General features: G+C 44.8%; 1 protein-coding gene across 3 annotated transcripts in view; it reads left to right on the top strand.

Annotated features, from left to right (window-relative positions):
• Positions 1-400: 400 nt before the first annotated feature.
• The window catches only part of grin1a (glutamate receptor, ionotropic, N-methyl D-aspartate 1a), a 48350-nt gene continuing 26296 nt past the window's right edge, over positions 401-22454 (top strand). For 2 of the 3 annotated variants that reach the window (XM_056432488.1, XM_056432490.1), the window contains exons 1-11: positions 401-740; positions 6199-6333; positions 8077-8253; positions 13679-13741; positions 14634-14731; positions 15647-15768; positions 17524-17698; positions 18770-18914; positions 20927-21013; positions 21374-21509; positions 21870-21997. In XM_056432488.1, coding sequence (XP_056288463.1) covers positions 492-740; positions 6199-6333; positions 8077-8253; positions 13679-13741; positions 14634-14731; positions 15647-15768; positions 17524-17698; positions 18770-18914; positions 20927-21013; positions 21374-21509; positions 21870-21997 — 1515 coding nt within the window. In that variant the 5' untranslated portion in view covers positions 401-491. The remainder of the gene's footprint in view (positions 741-6198; positions 6334-8076; positions 8254-13678; positions 13742-14633; positions 14732-15646; positions 15769-17523; positions 17699-18769; positions 18915-20926; positions 21014-21373; positions 21510-21869; positions 21998-22454) is intronic. The other variant, XM_056432489.1, reaches the window with a different exon arrangement.

Here is a 22454-nt window from a genome sequence, read left to right as displayed (position 1 = left end):
GCAGCGGCTTGGAGGGAGCGCGACACAACCCCCCCACCCACCACCCCCCGCGCGGAGGAGGAGGAAGCCGCCTGGGAGCCGAGATAATGGTTTAAACTCCTTCTTCAAAACCCCGTCGGGAGGTTTGAGACTATTCTGCAGAGGAGAGCAAGACAAAAAAAAGGGGGGGACAATGCGGTTCGAACGTCCCCGTTTGACATCCTGCCCCTAATATGAGCATGGACATTCCTCCGCATTGCACATAGATCCACATTTTTTTCCCCGTTCCTCTCAGCATCCCTCCCTTCCCTCCGCCCCCACCCCCACTCCCCCCACCCCATTCCTTCCGCCGCCCACCTGGATCCATCTCCGCAGTAGCGCATTCAACTGGCGGAGCCGCGCTGCTGCTGCTGCTGCCCAGAAGAAGCTGGTGGAGTCGAGCCGCCGCCGCCGCCGCCACCGGGGCTGGGAGCGACCGGGCTGCGTCGTGGTGGCGTTTGGTGGGCCGCACGATGCGTCTGTTTCTGCTGGCGGTGCTCCTCTGGTGCTCCTGCGCGCGCGCCGGCTGCGAGCCGAAGATCGTGAACATCGGGGCCGTGCTGAGCCAGAAGAGGTACGAGCAGGTCTTCAAAGATGCGGTGACCCAGGCCAACCAGATCTACGGCAGGGACAAATTCAAGCTGACCGCCATCTCCGTCACGCACAAACCCAACGCCATCCAGATGGCCCTCTCCGTGTGCGAGGACCTCATCTCCAGCCAGGTACAGACTAGTGCTTCTCCCACCTCTGCATGCACCGTAATAACATAACCTCTGCGCTAAAACTCATACGATCCATGCACACCTCCACATCATAAAACCGGTTTTCTGTGAGGTTTTTTTGGAAAGGATAAACACCGCTGTGCGTGAAAGTTGGTTATTGATGACCTACATTTCAATTATGGGCTGTTTTCTCTCTCGAGGGGCACTGGAGTGGGCAAATATGGATGAATATGTCGAGCCTTGAGCTCTGAACCCAGAGAGACAGCTGTCTATTTAAGCCTCGCACTATTCAGCATGAACATATATAATAAATCAGGCCACACTTTATTTACAGGCCGGCCATTTGGCACCATTACACACACACACACACACACACACACACACACACACACACACACACACACACACACACACACACACACTGCATTACACACAGTCCACTTAGTGTTCCAAGCGGACCCATCTGTTTTCACAGACCTACAGAAATATATATATATACATAGATCTCGGATGAGAGGGCAATAACATGTGTCTACGTTCCGGGGACACTCAGCTGCACACTCAAAAAAACGATTCAAGCCCTTCTTAGAGGTGACACATTTAAATATTGTTTGATACATTTAAATAAATCAATTACAAAACGAAGATATTTATATTGAATGGGTGTAACACAAAATGTAGGAATACTTTCATTTATTAGATTTATTTAGGTTACACTCACAAAAACGATTCAAGCCCTTCTTCGAGGTGACACATTTAAATATTGTTTGATACATTTAAAGAAATCAATTACAAAAATAGATATTTATATTTAATGGGTGTAACACAAAATGTATGAATACTTTCATTTATTAGATTTATTTAGGTTAGATGGTGTGCATATCAACTCAAAATAAATGTGTTTCATTGAGGACTACCCTTTGCGCATGCGCCAGCTGAAAATCAGTTGTTTACATGAGGTGAAGACATGAGCTTTAGTGTAGTGGCTAGCACTGTCGCCTCAAAGCCAGAGGTCTGTGGGTTCAATTCCCAGTCGGGGCATTCTTTCTGTGTGGAGTTTGCATATTTTGTTAGTTAGTTAGTTTATATTTTGAGTTGGACAAACACAAATTAATTTAATTTAATGAATATCGTTATTTTATTTTAGATGTATTTGATACAAATGAGTTGGACTAACTTAATTACATTTTATTGCATTGATGTGCTAAATTTGAGTTGGAGTTGCATATAATTATTGGATGGAAAACCTGCCAACAATTTAATTGAGTTCATCCAATGAGTCATTTCTTTGAGTGCACGCGCACTGAATTGAACTTGCGAGGAGGAGAGGAAACGTGCAATATGTCGGATGCAATGAACGCAACTTGCATGCTATAGAGTTTCTCTATGTCGGTGTTTAGGGGTGTATGATATGATGCGTTTTTTTATTTACATTTTTTTTATTTTTTGAAAATATGATATTAAAAAGTGCGTCCAAGCAAAGATCCAAAGATATGTAACTAATACAACATAATTCATAATTAAATGTCATTTTTCCTGAAGCTGTTTACATTCATACACCCGATACAGCTAAAGGGAGCAATCCATGGGAGAAGTGTCTTGCTCAAGGACACATCGACTAGGGCGGGGATTGAACCGCCAACCCTCTGATTGAAGGACGGACCCGCTAACACACACAGTCGCCACATACACGATAAAGGTCATGAAGCGCGTCTCATTTGCCTTCCTGAGAGTTGTTGAGCCGTCCTCTCATGTGAGATGCTCAACAAGCCTGCTTTACACATCCATAGAAGAAGAAAAATGGAAAAAAAAGCCAAGGTTATGTCACGCGCGCATGTTGAGGGCGTGAAGTCTCGCTCGCTCATATTTCTACCCACACACACACATACACACACACACACACACACACACACACACACATAATGAGGCTTCACGCGAAATAAAAAACACCCCCGCAGCTCCAGTGCTGCGTTCATGGTCCTCATGCTCAGTGTAATAATGCCTCTAATGGATGCAGGCTGGCAGAATATCACCATCACACCCAAGTTCTAGAGCATGAGCAGCTTTCACCAACAATGTATAGTCTTAAATAAACACACACGAGAGACAGCGAACGCACCTTATTTAGACGCAGGAGGTCCGCGAGGGGTTGAATGTGATGGGATCGGCTCTCGGTTACTGAGGAGGGAAGTCTGTGGCAGATGGAGGAGGAGATGCCCGGGAGCATCCTTTGGATGAGAGACCTCATTTTTTTGTTGACCCAGCCATACGGACTGCTCATATCCAGCAATCCATGCCATGCACAGCCATGCCAGCTTTATTATTCATCTCCCCGGGGTCATTTCTCAAGACTCAGCTCGCATGAATTGTGTTTATTTTGCATGGGAAAGTAAATTGGTTTGCTTATTAAAGCGCGGATTAGACCACGCCGAGCTCCCACTCTGGGCCCGTCTGCCGAAGCGAAGACATTTTTACTCTGGCTCTCGACGAAGGCGGTCGCACTTTTCTCCCCCTCTCCTCCCCATGACCTTCCCCTCCCTGCTTGGCTTCTCTCGTCATGTCTTGTCTGTCTCTATACTTGAGAGACTCTCTCCGCATCGCTCTTCAAACTAAAAACCATGGACGTAATCAACTGGTCCTTAAACGCAATTGACACCATCTTCTCGACGAGAAGCTCGGGTTCGGGGAACCTGCCTGTCCTGCTGGGACGAATGTTGAAGTGGCGGGTCTTGTGCCTAGCACCACTCTCCGTGGAGGACGTAGAAGACATCTACCTATTCGGAACTTTGATTACAGGATTTCTGCTGTTTGGATTTGGCGCTGCCCTGGCTTATCGGAAAATTAAGGAAACGGAGACAGCCGTTAAAAGCCCCCTAAGGCTGCCCGACATGATTGACGCGTTGGGCAGAGTAGTTGTTGGCACTCAGACTTTGGCATTAAACCGTCAGAATGACAACATCGTGGAGAAGCTGACGGCTCTGCAAATGAAATTGGATGAAATCCTATTGGCAAACGGGAGGAAATTGAGGAATAGTGGGCGCAAAATTGAATTGCAGCTACTGGAAGACCAAACAATCCCAATCTTATCTGCTTGGGGCCCTCTACCAGGACGGGCCCAAGGCCGTGACTGGAACAACAACTCAAGATCACTGAAGCGAGACTCTCTCATTCCTTCCCCTATCCACAGACACCTGTGGTTGTCTTTCTCCCAGGACCTTTCATCCATGGCAACGACCATCTTGCGGACTGAGAACTTTGTCTGTTGTGGCCTGGGGAGATACCAGAACACGCACACACGAACTTTCAATAATACTGATTGCATTCACTACCCTCCCCCATCCCACGCCTTCGCCTGCTTTAACCCCAGTGTGACCGGACGGGCTGTGCGGGCGCTGCTGAGTTGGCGCCGGACCGGCTGGCTGCTTGTCGGTGCTGGTTACCTTCTGGCCCCAATGGATGGGCTTAGATCACCCAGTTGTTGGATTACCTCCCTCCCCTTCCGCTGCAAGTTATGTCTAAATGTATGTGCTTATGTGCTAAGGTGTTTTTTTCCTGCTCCCACACTGTACCCCTCTCTCGGGGCATAGTCGGGGGGTTGGTGTTTTTTCTTCTTCCCTCATGTTATGCTGTAATCTTTCATCCACCCTTTCTTGTAATTTCGATGCTTTTGTACCTGTACTCTGGCAAACGACAAATAAATATATCAATCAATCAATCATCAATCAATTTATACGGAAGAAGCGACTTCTTTGTTTTTCTGTCTCTTTGTGAATAGATAGCCAGGTATTTTTAACCCGTTATTCAACCGTTTAGAGCTGCGGTTGCATCCGCTAAAAGATGGCAATGTTTTATTTAAAGTGCACACGCGCACGTCATTAAACTCGAGGTTTGAAAAGCAGATGTTTCAGCCGATGCAGGCAGATGCTCTGGGGGCCGCCGACGCTCTCAGCGTGGCAATCCTTTGACTTTCTTATTGCTTTATGTAAGTCCTGCTCAAGACAGCATGCATTAAACAAAAGGTTTGAGACATATCACAGCTACAGAGAATAACATGTTTAGGAGCGGGCATGAATTTGATTAAATGTAGATAATTATCATCTCTCCTGCCTTTGGACCTTTTTAAAAATAAAACAGTGCTCCAATGTGTTTTTTAAGATGGTGAACGTTGGGAGCTCAACACACTCGCTCTTCTTCGCCGACAAACTGATCTCAGATATTACATTTTATTTAGCTGACATGCAATCATGTCACATTCATACACCGTGGACACAGTGTCAGGGTGTCGCAGCCAGAGAGAGAGAGAGATCGGACCCAAATGCCAACAACGTGTCCACAGAAGAATTATTCCTTTACAGAAAACAGGTCTGACATGAACTAAACTGTACGAGGCCAAACTGAGTGATGAGACACACAGGGTTTAAATACACGGGGAAGGTGCAGGCGATTGGACACTGGGGAACGAGACACAGGTGGACACGATCAGGGCGGAGCTATCAATCACAGAGGAGGAAACAACCAGGACCAGGGCAGATAATCACATTTGAAATTTCAAAATAAGACACAAAAGCTTTGGACAGGACAGCTACAGGGACAAGTTCAAGGTGAAGTGTCTTTCTCAAGGTCAACCTCCTGATTGAAAGACAGACCTGCTCACCACTGACCCTCAGTCGCTATGCAGAAATGAACTTTTCGTATCACAACTGTCTAAACATCAAATGATGTTTTAATGTTAAACGTTCTAATGCATTCGATGGAGTCGCAGGAAACGCTTGGTCAACGTTGTGAATTCAAACTGAAACACTGGTTTAGGTTTCAGACAGCCACTTGAGTTAGCGTTAGGAAACACGGCTGGGCTTAAAATGGTTTGGGACATGAACACTGGTCTCCTGGTTGAAAGTCCTGGGAGTCTAATGATGATGATGATGTTTACATAGCAGGTACAGGGCGGTGCATTCTATATCCTGTTGTTCTTGTTGTCGTATAGTTGCCTGGCGCTATGTGAGAGTTTAGTTTTATTGACTTTAAAAGAAGGATAACGGGGATTTTGCAGCTGCACATGTGTGTGCTTTCTGCACATGTCTGCAAATATTATAACACGATAAAAGAAAGATTCAAGTCTAAATTGGACACTTTAAATTCAGTTTATTTTGTATCGCCCGATATCACGAAATACAAATTAGTCTCAGAGGACTTTACGATCAGGAGAAACTCCAGAAATATTTAAAAAAAACTTTAACAGGGAAAAAAGTGGAGAGCAACAGAGATGGACAGAATAATAGACATCATGTGACCAGAAGGAATCCTTACAGAGTTACATGAACACATTCACACATAGAGGAGTGAATAGTTGGTAGTAGGCATGGAGCACGATCCAGACCTCCACCATCCATGAGCCGGATGGAGGTAGAGAGGAAGGGATTCCTCTGAGTGACTGAGTGTTGTTCCTCCTCCTCTGCAGGTCTACGCCATCCTGGTGAGTCACCCTCCCCAGTCCAATGACCACCTCACCCCAACGCCAGTCTCCTACACGGCAGGCTTCTACCGCATCCCCGTGGTGGGGCTGACCACCCGCATGTCCATCTACTCCGACAAGGTGAGTGGCGGACGGGCGAGCGAGAGAGAGAGAGAGAGAGAGGAAAACAGGAAGAGAGCGATGGAGCGAGGAGCTCCCGTGGGGCGACTTGGAGCGCCTCCGAGATTAAACGTCCCGTCACTGTCCATTAGAGGAGCTGTGATTAAATGGGTTTCCAGCATGAAAATTGAAAGGACGTCGTTAATAATGCCTGAGTTATGTTTTTATGGGACTGCAGATGAAAAATAGCCTCTTGGCTAACTCTGGCACATTTACTGCATTGTTTTTATCAATGTGCACTGTCCCTTATTAAATAAAACATTAAAAAATAAATAAATAAAAAAGCCGGAAAAATTAAAACTTTGAAGTCAACCGCACGTATAAAATGCCAGGGACTTTAATAAGTCCATTTAAAGTCTATCTGAGTGACACTTCTGCTAATCTTGCTATTTAAAGGGCATTAGATAAACCGTTTTAAGGGGCTAGAGAGGTCTGTGCATATATTTTGAGGCTGTTTAAAAAAATGTGTTGTACCATCTAAAAACGGTCTCATTAATGCACGCCGTCCCTCTCGGGATTTACATTTTTTCTAAATTCTACGTGAATATTTGTTGTGTTATTGTACGGTACCATTTTCATGGGCAGCGGCGAGGTCAGCCACCGATGTTGGGTGGGTCAAGTTCTCCAAAAATACATTTGGGTATTTCTTTCATCTCGTCAGTGCTCCGAATAGCACAACAAATGACGTGGAGAACGTTTTCTGATCTTATTCCTTACAAAACATACGCCGATCCCTATTAATGTGTTTCATGACATTCAATTCAGTTTATTTTATATCGTACAAATATCACAAATTACGAATTTGCCTCAGTGGGCTTTACAATCTGTACACATACGACATCCCTGACCTTTGACCTCACATCAGATCAGGAAAAACTCCCCAAAGAATTAGAAAAAAACCTTTCACTGGGAAAAAAAAGAGAAGAAACCTTCAGGAGCGCAACAGAGGAGCATCCCTCTCCCATGAGAACGTGTGAGTTAACCTTTGGTTAAGCTTTGGTTAAGCTTGTGCACACAGACCACTGAGTTAGGCAAAGGTCACGGTTCAAAGTAGTTGACCCTCTCTCATGAATACTGGTCCCTACAGTGGACCGATAATCAAAAGCATGTTTCCTGTGTCTGGGGTTTTGACGGCCGTTGTAAAGTGCAACGCAATTTACTCAAAACTAAGATGTCCGCCGGACTTCCAGACACCAGACAAGAGACCGAGACAGGTGCTGCTAGAAGGAGTCCTAAGGGGCGCATCAGCAGAGCCATGACAGGAGGCATCAGACCCAGCCAGGTCCAATGGACCCTGTGAGACGTGAAGTCACAAAGACTCCTTGGAGGAAGCAGAGTTAGTAATGTGTGATGGAGAGATGAAAAGTCATCCATAAGGAGAGAGGAGAGGAGAGAGGTGCTCAGTGTATCCTAAACGTCCCCAGCAGCCTCTCAGCCTATAGCAGCATCTCTAGGGGCGGGACCAGGTGAACCTGGTTCAGGTCTCACTATCAGACCATCAAGAGGAACGTCTTCTCTACATGAGGCGACTGTGTCTGCCTCCAGGACTGGAGGTGGAAGCTGGTTCCATAAAAGAGGAGGAGCTTGATCGGTGGTTAACGTTTAGTTCTCCGAAACCAAATCGGCTCGTTGATCCCCGTGCATTCAGAATGAAGTGGTCCACGATGTTAACCTCCCCCCTCCCGCCTCCCGCCCCCCGCCCAGAGCATCCACCTGTCCTTCCTGCGGACGGTGCCTCCCTACTCCCACCAGGCGCACGTGTGGTTCGACCTGATGCGCGAGTTCAACTGGAACCACATCATCCTGATAGTGAGCGACGACCACGAGGGGCGGGCCGCTCAGAAGAGGCTCGAGACCCTCCTGGAGGAGAGGGAAACGAAGGTGAGATGCTCCGGCTCCCAAGGCCCTTCTCCCCCCCCCCCCCCCCCCCCGACCACCAAAGAGTGTGTGAGAGAACACGCGGAGTGTGTTTACGGCTCTTGGAACCTCGGTGGTCTTCTGTGTATGTAACTGTGTTCCTTTCTGTTGTGTGGGCCACATCTCTCTCTTACCATTGTGTAAACATTGGCTAACACTCCTAGAGACATCGACAGCGTCTAATGTGGTCTAATATGACGAAAGTCTGTACGTTTATTTGCTCATCTTTCACGTTGCTTTTTGCCATAGTCCAAATTATCCTGTGTCTATCCACATTGGGAGCCAAATAGTGGACTTTAACTCGGGGCTTTGCAAACCATCACAGACTGAGGTGTCTTGTCGGTTGGGCTGCGTCGTTCCTCTCGGTGGGGGGGGGGGGGGGGGCCTGCACGGTGATGAATGGCCGGCTTCATTATTACTCACAGGGGCCTTGTGTTTATCGCCCCCCCCCCCCTCCGCGAGGTCATGTTCACATGATACGGGAGACGGGTTTCGTCCTTTTCAGATGATGATACCGCCGATGCATCCATTTTGAGTGTAGCCCTGAGCTGTGTATGTGGGTCAGGGTAATGCTGATCTTCTGTGAGCCAAAACAGACTTGAGACTGCCATGATGAGTGCCCTTTAGGAACAGGGAGAGAGAGAGGGGGGGGGGGGGTGACAACTGCCGTCTCTTACATCCATTTAAAAGGCGATGAAATTACCTTGGGATATGATTTCCCTTCTTCTCTGCACTCTTGTGACACTCGTCCCTCTCTCTCTCTCTCTCTCCGGGGGGCACTTTGCTGTAATTGTATGGCAGAATGAGCCGAAGCCTGATTCAGAGATTTTTAATTAAATCAGAAGCCGAGGAGACGCCGAATATGACACACATCCGAAAAGTAATCCACGGAAGGCGGCCGCAGCCCGAAGTGAAAACTGCTTGAATGAAGCGTCTGGCATCACAGCTTCGATTAACAGCCACCATGCAGGACAAAGAACATCTCAAACATTTGGGTTGATTAAAGTTGAATATAGCGTAACAACATCCGTGGAGTTCTAGAAGTAGTCGTCATGCGACTCACATCCGGCCCTGGAGAAGATACAACTGTGTATTTAAAAAAAAGCCTTTTGATGAGAACCGAGGACGTTTCTTTGGAGTTTGCACAATATGAGTTTTATCTCAGAAAGAACCCATCTGTGCCGCCCATTCAGTAACTCATAATGCTGGGGGAAGTGGCTGCAGCGAGGCTTTCATTGCCCGTGTATTTAGTTCGGACTGCAGGGACAGCTTGAGCAATTTGGGGGGCCCTGAGCAGGATTCATTGGAGAATTTCTCCCAAATGTGAACTGAAAAACATCGTCGGCCTCAAAGGAGGAGGTCGGCGAGGTTGACTATTTAACGGGGTTGCACTGGCGGACATGTTGTATTCCATTTTGAGCTGATACCACCTACTGTACAGATTCACTCGGGCACCGGCTGTGTATTAGTCCGCAGCAAATGGATTATTTTCACCAAGATGGTTTTTAGGGAAATAAACAAAAATAACCGTTAAAAAAATAGAAATGAAAGCGTGTATTTGCGGGCTGTTTTCAAATGTTCGTCTTTAACGAAGAACCAAAGACAGAGGAGGGACTTCAAAAGGTCTGTCGAGACAGACTTAAACATTGTTAGTGAGTGGTCACAGTAAGAAAATAAGTTATAGGCCGGCCCACCAGGCAGGAGGCATCAGACCCAGCCAGGCCCAATGGACCCTATGAGACCCTAAGGACTCATAAGGAGAGAGAGAAGAGGAGAGAGGTGCTCAGTGTATCCTAAAACATCCATAAGGAGAGAGAGAAGAGGAGATAGGTGCTCAGTGTATCCTAAAACATCCATAAGGAGAGAGAGAAGAGGAGAGAGGTGCTCAGTGTATCCTAAAACATCCATAAGGAGAGAGGAGAGGAGATAGGTGCTCAGTGTATCCTAAAACATCCATAAGGAGAGAGAGAAGAGGAGAGAGGTGCTCAGTGTATCCTAAAACATCCATAAGGAGAGAGAGAAGAGGAGGTAGGTGCTCAGTGTATCCTAAAACATCCATAAGGAGAGAGAAGAGGAGATAGGAGCTCAGTGTATCCTAAAACATCCATAAGGAGAGAGAGAAGAGGAGAGAGGTGCTCAGTGTATCCTAAAACATCCATAAGGAGAGAGAGAAGAGGAGATAGGTGCTCAGTGTATCCTAAAACATCCATAAGGAGAGAGAAGAGGAGATAGGTGCTCAGTGTATCCTAAAACATCCATAAGGAGAGAGAAGAGGAGATAGGAGCTCAGTGTATCCTAAAACGTCCATAAGGAGAGAGAGAAGAGGAGAGAGGTGCTCAGTGTATCCTAATACATCCATAAGGAGAGAGAGAAGAGGAGAGAGGTGCTCAGTGTATCCTCAGCGTCCCCCAGCAGCCTATCAGCCTCTAGCAGCATCTCTAGGTCTGGACCAGGTGAACCTGGTTCAGGTCTAACTATAAGACCATCAAGAGGAAAGTCTTCAGTCTACTCGAGGTGACTGTGTCTCCCTTCTGGACTGAAGGTGAAGCTGGTTCCATAAAAGAGGAGGAGCTTGATACCTGAAGGCTCTGGCTCCCAAAAACAGAGGACATCATAACCTTAAGATGTACTCCTTAATAATAGAAGCAAATACGGCAAATGCCAAAGATCGATACACTTTGGAGACGTGCTGTATGGCAACGAAATGCAAAAAAAAAACTGTTGCAGAAATTAAATTATGAAAATTAAAGAAACAAAAGAACCAAAGAATTTCAGATTTGCGATTTGTTTGTCGCCTGACTTCCCACGCATGTCGCAAACATCAGCGGGGCCTTAACCCCTGCAGGCCTCTGTTCGGATGATGATGTCGGCCGCGCGCCTCGAGCGTCGACGGCTCCGGCGTGTCAGGTGACGTGAACGGCTGTTAGCTCGGATGTGGCAGACATGGCGCTGTAACTGCGGACACTCTGCTATTATCAGGCAAGCAAGTCGTTAGCCAGGTCACACAGTCACGGGGGGGGGGGGGGGGGCTCTGGACCATGAAACATGAAATATGATTGAGGATACGAAAATAGAAACGCGTTTAGAAAATCTCTCGGGGGAGGAGGGAGATGGGGGGGGGGGGCAAAGACAGGTTTTTTTCCTTCTTTTTGCTGGATGCAATGCTTCATCTATTATTTATTCACGCTTCTCCGAGTCGATGCCTGTTAAATGATAATTACACGGTAGTCAAATTGTTATAATTGCCCAACGTGTTCGTATGACAGGAAGTGGAATAAATGGAATTATCTGTCACCCCACTGACAATTTGTATCGGTGTTTTTTTAATAAAAGAGATAAAGCAGCATGTCGGCGTCGTCCGCTCGATGTCCTTCAGTCGGGATGAAGTGATTTTCATTTGTTTACCAATGATCTCAACGTTTCATAGTGGGCGGGTTTCTGGTCGGCATTCATGGCTTACTGTGGGCATTGGTCACCGTGCACTTTACTGAGGGAGGGAAACGGGGTCCGGTGCACGCACACACACACACACACACACACACACACACACACACACACACACACACACACACACGGAGCAGAGAGACAAAGTGTGTTTTCACTGCAAAATGGCTGCACAGTCTCAGGCAGGACTCCGGGGTGCACTCCTCCTCTCCAACAGAACCGGACTGGAATCTAAAATGGTGTCAGTGCATTGTGCTGTGAGACCAGAATGCCAAACAACAACAACAACAACAACAACAACGCAGCCTGTACGCGACTAGGATTAGGAAACGTGCATCAAAAGTGTTTTTTTATCAAATTCATATCATATCACAAAATTAATTGCCGGCTGTAATTAGAGCCTCCATTCTCCATCTTCAGAGTGAATCATCGGCTCGTGTTTGTGTGATTCCAGCTTTGGTCTTTGATTTAGATTTTATTCTGAAAAATCAACACTGAATTGGTGACCGCGGCTGTTGTCCCGTTGGTTTCACCGTTAAACCTCGCGAGTGGGTTTCGTGTCAGGTATCTGGCTTTTCATTCGTTGATCCAATTGTTGTCTGATCACACCGGTTGAGAACCATAAGGATGGAGTCGGTGTCACCTGGTTGGATAGAAGAGCGACTTTTACTCCTGTTTCATACTTATTATTAAGGAATCCCCAAAACCTCGTTGGTCAGGTGTTGACAATCGACGACACTTGTTGACGGACATGTTGAGTTTCCACTTGTGTGATGATCTACACACAGAAACATCTGGAACCAAAAATGGTTCTCTTTAGAGTGATGCCATAGAAGAACCATATTTGGTTCCACAAAGAACCTTTCAAACCAGGGTTCTTTAAAGAACCATTTCCTTAAAGAGTTCTTCAAAGAACCCATAAAGGTCTCTCAAAGAACCTTCTAAAAATTGTTCTTTAAGGCATCATTTCTGGTTCCACAAAGAACCTTTCAAACCAGGGTTCTTAAAAGAACCATTTCCTTAAATAGTTCTTCAAAGAACCTAAAAAGGTGTCTCAAAGAACCTTCAAAACATGGTTCTTTAAGGCACCATTTCTGGTTCCACAAAGAACCTTTCAAACCAGGGTTCTTGAAAGAACCATTTCCTTAAATAGTTCTTCAAAGAACCTATAAAGGTGTCTCAAAGAACCTTCAAAACATGGTTCTTTAAGGCACCATTTCTGGTTCCACAAAGAACCTTTCAAACCAGGGTTCTTGAAAGAACCATTTCCTTAAATAGTTCTTCAAAGAACCTATAAAGGTGTCTCAAAGAACCTTCAAAAAATTGTTCTTTAAGGCACCATTTCTGGTTCCAGAAAGAATCTTTCACACCAGGGTTCTTTATAGAACCATTTGCTTACATAGTTATTTAAAGAACCTATAAAGGTTTCTCAAAGAACCTTTAAACCATGGTTCTTTAAGGCACCATTTTTGGTTCCACAAAGAACCTTTCAAACCAGGGAACCATTTCCTTAAATAGTTCTTCAAAGAACCTATGAAGGTGTCTCATATGAAAGCATGTTTCTTCAGTAGGTGATGTTCTCGCAGAACCACAAAGCCTTTTAAAGGACCATTTAAGGACCATTATTTTTCTGTGTGTAGTTTCTAGTGTGGTGAAGAAGAAACAATGCAGTTAAGCGTTGGCTAACGGTTATTGCTGGAGCCCAGTTGAACATTGACTACGTTTCCCTCATCTCTAATCATATTGATATCTTCTACAATCATCCGCATCGTCAGCGTTATTCTCGCGCGGTCCTCTCTGATGTTTTTGCAAGCCCCGGCGTCAAAGATCCCGATTTGAAGCAGAAAAGTGGAGATTTGTTGGAATGCTTTACTGCTCCCCATTTTCAACTGTTTATAATATTTTTCTGTGTCTGCATATTTTCTCTGTGCACATTACTCATCAGAATAAAAAAAGGAACTATGAAAACCTCGACCAACTGTCCTTTGACAACAAGCGAGGACCTAAGGTATATTTGCATGGTCAATGCACGCCGCCCACCAACTTTCCAAACGTAGCAACTAGAAAACCGGCCCAAACCAGTCACCAGCCGACCCAGAAATGTTCCTCTCTCTCGGTAGCACGTGTTTTCTTTATTTTTTAATTTACTTTGAGACATTTCTCTATGATTTAAATGAAGAATGAATTTTTGTTATGAAAAGAAAACTATAATTTTCGGTCATCACAGAAAAAGAAAAAAAAGAAGAAAATCACAGTGAACAAGCGGCTCGCTTTTTCTCATTTTCATTTTCTCCTTCGATAAAGGAATGCATGAACTCAGAGCACACACACACACACACACATACACATACACACACACACACACACACACACACACACACAAAAGAGTTTGCAAGTCCAATTCCTTTGTGGAGAACCGGTGGTAGTGTGGGGGACGCCAGATGCTACTTCCTCCTCTTTCTGTAGCACTTCCCTAGTTTTCAGCAGTTTTTTTTGTTGTTGATGGAAAACGTCCCCCTGCCCCCCCCCACCCCCACCCTCCCTTCACCTGTTTTTAGTTACTGGTTGCATTGACCTGCTACCTTGCATTGACCTGCTCCCCCCCTACCTAACACATGCACGTCCTTCTTTGGAGCCTTGATAACCCTCAGTTTGCATGCGAACAAATGCAAAATATATTTTTTTCCCTCCCAAGCTACTTTTTTCTTCTTCGTTCGGCCGGTTCCCCTGGATCGTTTTCTTTTTACGATTTTTTTTCTTTTTTTCTTTTTTAATCTCCTGTCTCTCGTTTTCAAAAATCGTCCGAGCTCGAAACCAAAAAAACAGGTAAAGAAGGCAGCATGGCGTGTCTAAGTTAGGGGAAAGTAGCTGGCTTGACCTTTCTTATGCCCCGATCACAGGCAGAGAAAGTCCTCCAGTTCAGCCAGGAGACTAACTTAACTGCAATGCTGCTGGAGGCCAAAGAGCTGGAGGCCCGAGTCATCATCCTGTCCGCCAGGTGAGATGTGTGCCTCGAATTACACACCATAGTCCCAAAGGGGCCATCGATTAAGGTATCAAGTCTGCATCAACTCACATCAACTGCTCAATACCAGTCAGCTCTAATTCCTCAAATAAAGATGCAACCTGTAGTTTTATAGGATGTATACCGGTTTCCATGTACAGCTAGCATACTGCAGTGTAAAATGTTTTTGCAGATGCACACTATCAAGTGAAGCCACCGCGTGGATGTCCTTAAAGGCAATACACTCTCTATTTAAAACTAGATTTCACTTTCAGTTAAGCTGCGTCAAAATAATATTGACCTTCTTCAATAATCCATCTGGCCCCGCCCCCCATATCTGAGTATTATCTGAACTACCTTTTTCAGAGGTTCAATTCAATCCAATGGTGTATATTTTTTACAGCCCAATATCACAAATTACGAATTTGCCTTCACAATCTGTACGCATACGACATCCCTGACCTTTGACCTCACATCGGATCAGGAAAAACTCCCGAGAAATAGAAAAAAAAACTTTCAGGGGGGAAAAAAGGGAAGAAACCTTCAGGAGATGCACCATATTTTTTTCCACAAACCAATAAGAGCGGATTTGGCTTTTCTTCATGTCTTAAAAAGACAGACGTTTCTATAAAAATACAATTACGAACCTTAAAATTAGCATGACATGTCCCCTTTATGTCACATACCATATACACATAATTCAATTCCATCTGGGGACTATTCTGTCTCTATCAAAAGTCAAATTTAAAAAGTCCCAGTTCAGTCAGCCGTCATCAGTCTGGACGTCCGCTCCAAACCACGGCCGATGAAATCGACCCCTCCTCAAACATGAACCCTTCTCCCCGTCGGTGTCGCTCCGTGTTCCTGTGATGTAACACCAAAAAACAACCGTCTCTCGTCCACCTCCAGCGAGGAGGACGCTGCCGCGGTGTACAAGGCCGCCCGCTTCCTCAACATGACGGGCTCGGGCTACGTGTGGCTGGTGGGCGAGCGGGAGATGTCGGGTAAAGCCCTGAGCGAGGCGCCGGACGGTACGTTCCACCCGCAGGACATCGGTGGGAGTGCACCGGTTAAGCCCCGAGAGGCCCGTCATCACAACACACACACACACACACAGATGAGAGGGATCAACCTGTTGGATGCATGACATGATTTACTGTATAACTGCCTGTTGTGTGTTGAGCGTTTAAACGTTGAAGCATCCCCGTGTTTAAAGGTTTGAACGGGCCGTGTGTATCTGCAGTGCACTTTGAGTTCAAATGTGTGTGTCCTGACCCAAAGATAAATGCGTTGTGCTATTCTGCTATGTCAACGCCCTGAAGAGTTTTACAACACATAACTGATAGAATGGTAAGCGACTACGGCCTTCTCTTGTCTCTGTTCCTGGCTCTTTCTTTTCTTCCTCACACAATATGTTATCACTGTGGTCCCCCCCCCCCCCCCCTCATCCTCCTTTCCTGTCACTTTCCTGTCACTCTCACACAAGCAAACCCCCCTGCAGAGCGTTTTGTGTTGTCCCGTCCGTGTCCAGTCTCCTCCCCCTCCACCTCCACCTCCACCTCCACCTCCACTGCAGCTGCTTCCAGGAGTCTGCAACACACACACACACACACACACACACACACACACACACACACACACACACACGGCGGACCTGTTTGCAATCAGAGGAACTTAGCTGAAGTTGGATCGTCTCTTGGTTTAAGTTTAGGTCCGATGGTATTTGTTTTTTCTTTTCGTGTGTTTAATTCCCAAACCCCAAATAAAGCTTCGTCCCAAAGCTTGTAGCTGCACACAGAACAATAAGGGTTCTCAAATGGTTCTTTAAAAGGCTTTTTGGTTCTATGAGGAACCATCACCTAGCGAAGAACCATTTCTTTCATTTGAGGCACCATTATAGGTTCTTTGAAGAACTCTTTAAGGAAATGGTTCTTTAAAGAACCATGTTTTGAAGGTGCTTTATGGAACCAGAAATGGTGCCTTAAAGAACCATTTTTGAAGGTTCTTTGAAGAACTATTTAATGAAATGGTTCTTTAAAGAACCATGTTTTGAAGGTGCTTTATGGAACCAGAAATGGTGCCTTAAAGAACCATTTTTTGAAGGTTCTTTGAGACACCTTTATGGGTTCTTTGAAGGACTCTTTAAGAAAATGGTTCTTTAAAGAACCGTTGTTTGAAAGATTCTTTGTGGAACCAAAAATGGTGCCTTCAAGAACCATTTTTTAAGGTTCTTTGAGACACCTTTATGGGTTCTTTGAAGGACTCTTTAAGGAAATGGTGCCTTAAAGAACCATGTTTTGAAGGTTCTTTATGAAACCAGAATGGTGCCTGAAAGAACCATTTTTTGAAGGTTCTTTGAGACACCTTTATAGGTGATGACATAGAAGAACCACAAATGGTTCTTCTGTGGCATCACTCTGTAGAACCGTTTCAGTACCAGATGGCTCCTTCATTCTTCTGTGTGTGGTAGAGCAGAACAAAAAGAAACAGATCCAACTTCAAGGGACGCTTTACACGTGCTGTGAAAAGGTGTCAACATCAACACACCGATCCACACTCCACTGCCACATCTCATAAACGACGAGGCATCGTTCTCCGATATCTTCCCCCGAGATTCCCGGGGTAACGAAGATGGATCGTGCGGCCGATGACCTTTTATTCAGGACGTGTAAGCCGGGAGCCCCGATAAGTTTACACGCATTGCAAAGAAGGACCCCGAGAGGCGGCGGCGGCGGCGGCGGGCTTCGGGTCAGTGATTCTCTTTTTGTTGTGGGAACCGGTCCCAGGTCTGATCGGCCTCCAGCTCATCAACGGGAAGAACGAGTCGGCCCACATCAACGACGCCGTGGCCGTGGTGGCTCAGTCCATCCAGGAGCTGTTTGAGAAGGAGAACATCACGGAGCCCCCCAGAGGATGTGTGGGCAACACCAACATCTGGAAGACGGGGCCGCTCTTCAAACGGTGAGCGCCAGCAAGTTCTTTTTGAAATGATTGGTTTGTGAAGACGTTGTGGAGCTATTACACTACCGTTCAAAAGTTTGGGGTCACCCAGACAATTTTGTGTCTTCCATGAAAACTCACTTTTATTTATCAAATGAATTGAACATTTCATCGAACATATAGTCAAGACATTGACAAGGTTAGAAATAATGATTAATATTTGAAGTATTCATTTAGTTCTACAAACTTCAAGCTCAAAGGAAGGCCAGTTGTATAGTTTATATCACCAGCATAACTGTTTTCAGCTGTGCTAGCATAATTGCAAGGGTTTTCAAATCAGATATTAGTCTTCTAAGGCGATTAGCAAACACAATGTACCATTAGAACACTGGAGTGATAGTTGATGGAAATGGGCCTCTATACACCTCTGGAGATATTTCATTAGAAACCAGACGTTTCCACCTAGAATAGTCATTTACCACATTAACAATGTATAGAGTGTATTTTTGATTAATTTAATGTTATCTTTATTGAAAAAACTGTGCTTTTCTTTGAAAAATAAAGACATTTCTAAGTGACCCCAAACTTTTGAACGGTAGTGTATGCCAAGCAGCTTAAAGATATAGCGGCATGGCAACCGTTTTTTAAAAGATTATTTTTTTACATTTTTAAAGCATATATCTAGGGGCGGTCAGCAAAATCAACACGCATACTTTAGTCCAAGTGCCACTTCATACTTTCTTTTTTTGCAGAACAGGCACTCGTATTGTTAAATCCCACAGATAAATAATTTCTTCGATTCCCTTCAATCTTTCACAATTTCTGCCAGTTGTGATTGGAATTACAGGTTTCCCAGAGCGGACTGAAACTCTATATTTGTCGCGTCCTCCCGACTAGTGACTGAGTTTCGGCTTTGACCCACTTAAGTTTCTCAGCAGCCTAACAAACAATAGACGCTTCCAAACCGACGTGGTCACAAATAACTGCAGATATCATCGCAGCCAATCAACCAGCAGCTCGGCGTTCATCACATGCGGTGAATGTTGCACCCGTTCGACCCCAAATTAATACTTTCTCATCGCCCCGCGACAGGGTGCTGATGTCGTCGAAATACCCAGAGGGCCTGACGGGACGCGTGGAGTTCAACGACGACGGAGACAGGAAGTACGCCCACTACAGCATCCTCAACTACCAGAAGAGTCGACTCATTCAAGTCGGCATCTACAACGGAACGCAGGTATGCCGACGGACCGACGCCACCCTGGCCGTATCCATGAGCTCACCCTTCATTTTAGACTCTCGGCCCACGTGTAAGTTGCATCTACAATAAGTTTCCCCTAAAAATTGCATAGACTGATCCAAAAACAATAATTTAAGGAGATCCTGGTTATAACAAATACAAGGAAAGTTGTCTGTTAACTACATTAAATCCCAAGGTTATCTGACGGAGAACTGGAATTAAAAAAGGAAAATCACTGAAATCTGGCTGATCAAAAAGAGGAAAAAAATAGAACTGGAATACCAAAACAAAATAAGAATTATATATGTATATATATATATATACGTATATATAAATATTTGTGTATATATATATACATATATATATATATGTGTGTATAAATACACATATATACATATATATATATTTATATTTAACTGTGTTCCAATACAAAAATATTTATATAATTTTTTAGGAAAACTAAAACAGTTATTGTTTGTCTCTTCTTCTGCGATCGTTCAAATGAAACCTGGAAAGACGACACAAAGTCCTGTCTTTAAAGCAGTAGTGTTTGGTGGCGTCTGCAGAGACCTCTTCTCTTTTTTTCTCTTCTCTTCTCTTTTTCTTTTCTTTTTGTTCTCGATGTTTCTTTGTGTCAACCTTAATAAAAACGAGCCACCACCAGGTGACAAATCATAACGACGCATCAAGGAGTGAATTTGGGTTGTCTTTCCCCCGCTAGCGAGCTCTGTCACCCCCCCACCCGTTGAGCCTAACTTTGAATTTGGGCCTTTAATGTAGAGCGACTCAGACACACTGCAGGTCAGCCACCGGTAACACGAGGCTGCGGCATTCTGTCGCAGCGACTTTGACATTTCATAATACATTTTAAGTTTATTCTTTTAAGCGCTGGGATGAATTGGAGCATACAGTTCATATAAAATGCATCGCACTCTTTTTCAAGACTGCTTGACCTCAGCCCGCATGTGAGATGGGAAGTTAAACTATTGGAGGTCATTAGCACCAAGATGTTCCGGGAACGTGAAGTATGAAAAATTACTGAAAAAAGTAGCAGATAGACTGTTAACTACATGCAACTTCAGATGTCTAGCAGGAAAAAACTAATGATTAGAATTGAAACATAACAATGTACTTAATTAGCCCCAGCAGTTAAATAAAAAAAGAAAGAGAAAACACTTATATATAATTTAAAAACAATATATGTTAATGTATATGTTTACTGTGTCATGTACCTGTCAAATACAAAAATAAATATATATAATATAAAATAAATAAAAAATATAAAATATAAAAATATATGTACAGTATATATATTTCATATATATTTTTAAAATACATATATATATATATATATATATATGTATTTTATTTGACAGGTATATATATCATTATTGGGCAATTTTCAAAGGAGGACCTAATATCTCAGATAATCTCTACACATTTCATTTCTTTTGTGTTGAGGCTTGAATGAGGCTTCATAAGTGTAAGGATATTATCCTTAATTAGAACCATATCACTATAAATAAAGAACAACACATACATCATGTACATTGGATCATGCATGTTTTAAAAGTGTTGCAATGTGTATCGAATTAGTTTAAAAAAACTCAGTTACAGACGTGATGCACTGAAAAACCGGAATGCATGATATGAAATGTAAATGATTTGAGGTTCCAGTTCATTAATAAATTAATAAACTCCCTCTGCTGATGAAGACTGTGGGATGAGAGCTGCGGGGGAAAAGTACTCGGGCCGAATGATATTTTGTAATTGATGCTGGTGATATATAAACGGGGCCAGCACCTGTGTTCGCTGCTGATGGGTGGGGTAATAACGAGCTCCTGAAACCCCCTCAGGTATGATTCATAAGTCGGATGTCGATGGAGTCGATGAAAAGAACCGCGGAGCTGTGCTTATATGAAGCGGACTCATTAGTGATGCTCCCCCACTGTGCTGGAGCCTGTCAGCACTCACCTATGATGCAATGTGTGTGTGTGTGTTGCTCGCAGGTGGTGATGAACACGCAGAGGAAGATCATCTGGCCCGGAGGAGAGACGGAGAAACCGCGGGGCTTCCAGATGTCCACTCGATTAAAGGTAGGGGGGGGGGGGGCTGCCTTCGCTTCGCCATGTGACACTCTTTGTCCACGCAGATCGAGAGCGGACCCCCTGAGGGGGGCGGGGGGGGGAGTAAACCCACGCTCTTAAAAAGGCAGCGGTGATATATTTACTGTGACTTTTACCCCTTCAAATTTTCTCACAGGGGCTGCCAAAAAAAGACCATCTCACCCGTATCCTTGTCAGATATTGTTACGTTCATCCGGGAGGTATTCGTGTTCCTGCCGGGTTCTTCCAACTTCTTTCCCCTCTCTCTCTCTCTCTCTCTCTCTCTCGTTGAAATCAGGACCCTCCACCTCTTACTGTGTGATAAACAGCTTTCTGTCCCGTCTGTTGTAGATAGTGACGATACACCAGGAGCCATTTGTGTATGTGAAACCCACTCAGCTGGACGGAACATGCAAGGAGGAAATGACTTTAAACGGAGTCTTAATTAAAAAGGTTATCTGCACTGGGCCCAATGAGACCATCCCAGGTAACCTATCAGGGACGTTTCTACTATCACTGTGCTATTACTGCACCCGCCAAAACACCCACTGGAGATGCATACATATATATGCAGTAGGTATCTATTTATGTATGCATGTAGCTGAGTGTGCCATTCAGAGTGAGTGGTTTGTTGGGATGCTGGGACATGCTTGGTCTGTATGCCGTGTGCGTGTGCGTGTGCGCGTGTGCGTGCGTGGTCGGCTGCAGTGCACCGTCACGCATTTTTTCGTTCAATCTCCGTGCGCCGCCTTTGGATTCCGCCCCCCAAAAAAGAAACGCAGCGGGTTTTTTTTTTTTCTTCCCCAAGAGTGATTGTAACTTGCAACTGTTGCTGGTTTTGTTACAGGACGTCCAATTGTGCCCCAATGTTGTTACGGATTCTGTGTTGATCTCCTCATCAAGTTGGCTAAGACCATGAACTTCACCTATGAGGTGCACCTGGTGGCCGATGGGAAGTTCGGAACTCAGGAGCGGGTCAGTGTTGCATTCAAAGGCCGCGTCTTGTCGTAAAGCTTCTTTTTTGTTGTTGCATGAGGCACGGGACGCACGCTTTCCCGCACACTCCGAGACGTCAATTTCTTGAATTTTTTACCCCCACTATTTCTTACCCCACATCACCAATTAGTCAGAGCTGAAGCAAAAAGCAGAAAGCAGAAAGATAACATTCTCAAGAGTCAAGAGAAAAACTTCTGAAACAAAATTACCAAAAAATCTGGTCAGCAAAAAATGTCGAAATGCACATGGGTTGAAAACTTCAGATGAACATTGAAAGACGATATGACAACATCAGAGCTGAAGCAACAAGCAGTCAGAAAGCAGAGAAACAAAGATAACAAATGTCCAGCGGGTGAACTTGCGCATCGGTTTTTTTTTTTTTACGTCGTCACTAAACGACGAGTGTTGGATTCAATTTCGTCGTGTACATTGGTTG

The sequence above is a fragment of the Pseudoliparis swirei genome, chromosome 15, assembly GCF_029220125.1.
Source record: "Pseudoliparis swirei isolate HS2019 ecotype Mariana Trench chromosome 15, NWPU_hadal_v1, whole genome shotgun sequence".
Taxonomy (NCBI): domain Eukaryota; kingdom Metazoa; phylum Chordata; class Actinopteri; order Perciformes; family Liparidae; genus Pseudoliparis; species Pseudoliparis swirei.
Note: the sequence above shows the minus strand (reverse complement) of the source record. Positions and strands in the feature narration are given on the sequence as shown.